The 6,908-nt window shown below is 26.9% G+C and overlaps 1 protein-coding gene across 1 annotated transcript; it reads left to right on the top strand.

Annotated features, from left to right (window-relative positions):
* Positions 1–1,000: 1,000 nt before the first annotated feature.
* On the top strand, positions 1,001–5,863 carry LOC100575313. Its single transcript, XM_016805414.2, has 7 exons — positions 1,001–1,136; positions 1,993–2,050; positions 2,938–2,990; positions 3,830–3,865; positions 3,965–4,079; positions 5,214–5,316; positions 5,728–5,863. Exons 1-6 carry the CDS (start codon positions 1,071–1,073, stop codon positions 5,309–5,311), a joined length of 426 nt encoding a protein of 141 aa, XP_016660903.2. The 5' UTR covers positions 1,001–1,070; the 3' UTR covers positions 5,312–5,316; positions 5,728–5,863.
* The last annotated feature ends 1,045 nt before the right edge of the window (positions 5,864–6,908 follow it).

Below are 6,908 nucleotides of genomic sequence, written 5' to 3'. Positions count from 1 at the left end.
TACCTGCTACGATATTGGGGAAAGAAAAAGAAATCTCCAAAACGTGATCCAACCTAAAAGTGTGATTTTTTTTTCCTTTATTAAAAATACACAATCCATACAAATTAACACGATAAGCTGTATGATGATAATGTGGTTACTCATGTGATGTTGTTCAGGGGTTAAAGGCCAACGAGTGAGTTCCTACTTACAAGTTATTTGCTACCCATTATAGTGTCACTAAACTTGGGTTGAGTATTTGTTTTATTATTTTTTATTTATATTATATGCCATAATTTGAATTGATCTATAATTATAATTATTTGTATTACGTCACATTGTTATTAAACGTTTCTATTGTATATAAATATTCATACATATTATTTGAATGCTATAAATAAGAATTTTTTTATCATCTTAGATTAAAGAAATCTTCAAATCTATCGGCCTGTATCGACAATAAAATAATCATTTTATTCTTCTAGTTACCTGATTGTATTATAGTAATATTATAATATAGGCTATAGAGTATAGGCACAGTAAATTGTGATAATTTTAAAAATATATGCCTCAATGTACTTATAGTGAATATAATGATTTTTTTTTACGAAGTTTAGTTATAAAGTACCTAATGTATTAACCGGTGCCCATGATATTATTATATTTTTTATAATTATGGATTTATATTGTAGAACAATTTGAGTGTATTAAAATTAAACGCACGTTACAATGATTATATTTTTTTTTTATTTACAATAATTTATTATTAACAGATGGTACATCGAACACTTTTTTATTTCATTCCCTCCAATATAGGTATAACAGTTACAAATCATTATATATTTGGTCAGCACACACAGACGAAACGAATGACCCGTAGATAGCTTATTGTTAACCTTTGTATGTTATACGCGACTCACACAATCACAAACTCCAAAGTCTGTCCGGATGCTTGTTTAATTCGTACCTGTATAATTTATATTATTATAATATTGTAATAGAACAACGCTCACAGTCTTCTCCCGAGTCTCGACAGAGTAATAATAACGACAACAATTCTCCAGCCCACACAAACGCAATCAACGTGCGAAATGAGTTCTTCGACATTCTACATAACATTTCTATTCGGTATTGCGATGCTGATTTCATGTGGCTACTCGTACTACTCGTAAGATACCTGTTTAGCAAAAGTGTACTAACGAAGACCCACCATTAAAAACAAAATCGGCCCAACACTTAACTTGTTATTTTTTATATTTAAATATTTTGTTATATTGATTGATTAATTGTACCCCCTTAAATAGTATTATATATAACTACCCAATTCCCATAAATAATAAGAGAGTATTTTTATTTTTACCAATGCTTCATAGTTAAAAAGTTTAACTGCTTATTTTTTTAAAACAAAAACCTGGTATATTGATTAAAAAGCAGTTGATACATATTAAAATACATAAGCACAATTTTATTTAAAAATCGATTTTTGACAACATTTTTCGAATTTCAAATTTCAAATTGAATTTGTAGTTAAAATGTATAACATGTTCAAATTTTATAGCTAAGGATTGAAAACGTATAACAAGGTAGGTTATTCTGTAACCAAAAAACTTCAAAACTATAAAAAAAATGTTCATATTTATTTTGTGTTCAAATTTCAAGGCAATTACATATTAAATAACCAATAATACCGATTATAGTTATTTTGTTGTAATTTTATAATATTAATTCAACTATCCAGCTACCATATTAATAATAAGCAATAATGTATAAATATTATATAAAATATTCACACTGACAAACCGTCACCGCTTATCGTAGCGTTTTTCGTATACAATGATATTATATTATCGAATTCAAATTTAATACCATCCAATTATAGACAGTGACCCACTTACTGTAACGTACTGTATAGCAGAGCAATATCCACTTACCCACCTTTCTAATAATAATTACCTATATTTTAGTTATTGTTATTATTATTATTATTATTTGTTTGTATGTTTGTGTATACAGGGGACATTTACGACAGAACAAATCGATTATTACGGAAGAGCCTGCAAAGCAAGCGAAGGTAATTATCGTTACCTTGTGCGACATTGTTATATTCGGTTCTGGTGCAAAACGCATTATCTGCGTTATTTCGTTTTTTCCCATGTAACAAATATAATTAAAATAAAAAAAATCATAATGATATAAGAAAAAAAAAATCATACACAAAACTGAACAAAAACCTGACAATTGGTTTCATTTATTGTTTACGACACTACAATATTATTATCGTTATTATACCTAATATTGTAAAATATTTGTATAAATATTTTGTTGGAAAGTACCACATTTATGACATTATAATATTTTAAAGCTGCTTCCGGTTGACCAAACGTCCGGATAATCAACGAACGGCATAGCAATATTTTCTTATAATTCTAATGATATTCAACGTCGTGAATCATCATGGTTAAGCGTGCCTATATAATATATACAAATATATAGTGATTATTCGGACATCAAACACTCGTTGAATAGTCTATATTTATTTTAATATTAAAATAATTGTATACAATGAACTGCCAAACAACACAATTTTTTTTATGAACGTATCACATAATAATACTACATTTATAAACTTTAACTATTATTTTATAAATTGTATTAAAAAAAAAAAAAAACTCAACGTACTTTGCTTGTTATATTGTCACAGTTGCGAATAATATTAATAATAATAGCATTAATACTTATCAACTATATTGTGATACAACAAATTACTCATGAGTATACTAAGTTTCGTAGAACAATGTCGATATTGTATATTTATATTTTACTATAGGTATTATGCGTTTGGCGTTAGATATTATTCGTCGTAATATTATTGCTGGAATTTCATAAAAAAAATTGTACTACGGTATCAGATAGGTACCAGAAAACTAATCTAAATCATTTTTTCTTATTATTTATTAGATGACCTCGTCGTAGTCAAATCCTACAAGGTACCATCTACAGAAACTGGAAAGGTAATAATTGTGAATATTAATCCACCGTGAATTGTAATAATTACTATTTTGTAACATAATTTATTCATAATCGTACTACCTATATGATCATAAATAAAATAATGTGTAGGTATATCATATTATATTGTTAATATATTATTATACATTTATTTTAGCAGTAAAAGTTAAACCTAAAATATTGTAATAATACTATATAGTATGAATTCACCAAGCATGCTCACCTAGGTGAATAGATTTCTATGTTTTCCTTTAATTTTCAGAAAAATTATCCGCTAAATAATTTACAGTAGAAAAGTTTTTCATTTGAAAAACAAAAGTATGTATATCCATAGGACACTCCTTAAGTAGTACAAAAATCTCAACAATATTAAAATATGGTCTTTAATTTTTTTAATAATTCTAAAAGTCAAATTTTAAGTAACTGCATTATTGAAGAATAGAAGGGGGTTAGTAATTATTATACTTGGTGAATGTAATGTATATAAAAAAAATCATCTCCCACAATGTATGAGGGTTATCTTTAATAAAAAATTAAAGTAAGTAAAACTTAGAAACAACATATAACAATACTGAATAGTAATAATTACTTATAAGTTATAACAAATTTCATTATAATATACGGTTTATCAATTAATTGATCCTGTGTAATATCCTAAAATTCTTCCAATTCAAAACATAGTTTCCGCTCTCGATTTATGGTCTTAAATAAAAGGTGTTCCGGTTTATAACGCTGGACTCCCTCCTGCCCCCTATCGCGCATAAATGTGTGACGAAACGTCCAAAAACAACTAGGTACTTCAAATTTTTGATTCGATTTCTTTTGTTTTATTTGTTTTCAGTGTCTGATGAAATGCATGATCACCAAACTAGGACTGGTAATAATTTATGTGTTTAGTCATGCTCTTAAACGTGTACTCTGTGACTCTAGTTAAAAACTAAATTGTCTTCCATTATAATATACTATGTTGTTTCAGCTGAACGACGATGGTTCGTACAACAAAACTGGCATGGAAGCGGGATTAAAGAAATACTGGTCGGAATGGTCTACGGAGAAGATCGAGGCTATAAACAACAAGTGTTATGAAGAAGGTAATATACTACCACCCTTCTATATCATGTTGCAATTTAGTAATAATATATTAGTCGGTAGTGGACGGAAAAGTGTGTGAACGAAATTGTATAAGTCTTTATTAGTGTGGTTTATCAATGTTGTATCGAACATAAATAACAATACCTAACATACCTAGTGAGTCCAACCAAAAGTCAGGAATATCATTTAACAGATCACAAAAGCTATTTTTCCATTTCATTTTCCAAAAAACCTCAAAAGAACTGACGAAAAATAGGTCACATTAAATTCGCAATAAAATGTTCTTGTTTGGTAATATTGTGTTTTCTGTATACCTAGCTAGTTAAAACGTAATAATAATATTTTTTTTTTTTTGTTATTCACATAGTAGGTACCTGTACAATAAAACATTTTATCTTAATTAATGTTTTAAATTTAATGGAAAATAAACAAATAAATATTCCTTATTTAACACAAACGTATTGTTATTGACTAAACTAAACCATTAAAGCTAGTGTACAACAAAAAGGAAATTCAATAGTTAGGACGCATTATTAATTCGTTAAGTTATTATTTAATTTCTTTAACATTTGCACAATAACTGTGTATAATGAGTGATAATTAAAAAAAAGAATTTGTCTTCTTATTAAATTAAATTTTAGTAGTTTTAATAACTACATTGTTTGCAAATTATTAGTGTTTTTTATCATTGTGTTAATTTTTTCAAATAACTTGCTTGCGATCATATATAAGTAACGAGTTAATGAAAAAGTTGAAAGTTAACTCAATTGGATAACTTTCAGACTCAATACCTTGACTTTTGAGTCAGTTTCAGTCAGTTTAACATGTTATAAAATCATACGTCATAATATTACTAATTACTATAATCTGCTTGTTTTGCAATGGGCGAATAAGTACGATTTCATAATATTCTATATTGAAAAACAATTACATAGGGTTTATTTTCACGCATTCACTTTAAATTTTAAAACTACAGATATTGTACGCGTACCTAGACACAGGAACTCTGTTCATCACCACTAATATCGTTCTCATAAAACACAAAAAAATCGTATAGATATTTAAGTCTATCTGCCTGTGAAATTTTAGTAGATATGTTTATAATTATAAACATATATTTATATTGATTACAGGTTTACTTGTGCCAAAGGAGGTAGTAGCGACGTGCGATTACTCATACACTGTGATGGCATGTTTGAACAAGCAAATGGATCTCGACAAGTTAACTTGAAACTCGTAAGCGTTAAATGAATTGCCCACTATTGTTTATTTGTATTGTATATGTATATAGTTTCACAGAAGGCTAAAATTAATAATATACATTTCACTTACAGTAATAGTATAGGGAAAAAATTTCGGACTTTATAATCAGAAATTTCCAAAAAGGTTTGAAGTTAAACAATTTTAATACGAAACCTAAACAATATTTCCATTTTTGATACAGAATTTTTCTTGGAAATGTACTTAGTACTAACATCTCTAGTTTTGGGTTGCACAAAACATTTAAAACAACAATAGTGAGCTATTGGTCCCTTAAACAATATTTAGTGCACCGACTGATTGTTTATGCAATCCAGCATGGGTATATTATATTATATAAGCGATTTATTATTGTTATTCTTATATTCTTGTTTTTCATGTTTCCAGTTGAGTATGTTGAAGAGTGGACCGAGTGGACCGAAATGATAGTCAAACGTAGCTAGATATTTTTTTTTCATTTTAAAACCCATTTATTACAACAGTTATAATAATTTGAATACTCAAACACTTTATATTATACAATAACGTATATTTTTTGATATACCTACGATCACCTTTTCACGGTTATGTAACGAATAATAAATTGTAAAAACCATTGGAATAACAATAATTATTATAAACCTATATTGTATTGACGTTTTAAAAAAAATACTATAATTTAATTGGTTAATTATGATGACGTGGCGTTTTATTTTGTCGTTATAACAAATATTGTTCTTAGAAACAATATAATATACGTACTCATAATGCTGATATTCGCTTGGAAGTGGAAATACCGTAGATTTTAATTGTTATCCCTCCCTTTTCCCCCTTTTCCTATTTATTATAATTATTTTATTTTCATTTAGTACAGACAGTATAGTATATTAACGCTGAACTCGGATACGGACGTTTAAAATAGTAAATAATCAACAACAAATACATTATTAACGGTTATTTATTTATGTAGGATACTATAGTAAAATAGTAAAATAGAAGAATTAAAAAGCAAATACATTAAAAATGATTACAATATTTTTTGATTAGTGATTACACTTTTATGTGGGATAATATTGTAAAATAGTAAAATTAAAAAGCTAATTTATTAAAAACAGTTATCCTAATGAGACATTGTTTGCAATGGCCTCTTAAAAATAATATAATTATATTTTTATCATAATATTAAAGACCAATTTTAGAATTATTTTATCCTTATCAATGTATTTCTTTTTTTTTCGGTGGACCAGTTAGTAACTTACCCAACACTATTAATTTTCTAACGAATCAAAGAAATAATAACCAAAGTAACTAGTTATCTATTATAATAATTTACTGTTGAAAAAACTTAACTTTTTTTCGGTTTATTTAAATATAATGCGTCAAGTTAAAATTAAAAATGTTTTTTTGAATTGCTCTAAATAATTTTGCAAATTAAAAACTATTAAGTCCGTAGGTAAATACCTTATATAATTATATTATATTATACGTTATTCGTTGTCAACAGTCAAATATATTGTTATACATCAACATTTTACATTTGTGTTCTGTTGATATAATACGAGCATATCTCCAGATAATATGGTGTGATT

This window comes from Acyrthosiphon pisum, chromosome X, assembly GCF_005508785.2.
Source record: "Acyrthosiphon pisum isolate AL4f chromosome X, pea_aphid_22Mar2018_4r6ur, whole genome shotgun sequence".
NCBI classification, from domain to species: domain Eukaryota; kingdom Metazoa; phylum Arthropoda; class Insecta; order Hemiptera; family Aphididae; genus Acyrthosiphon; species Acyrthosiphon pisum.
This window is presented reverse-complemented; position numbering and strand designations above follow the sequence as displayed.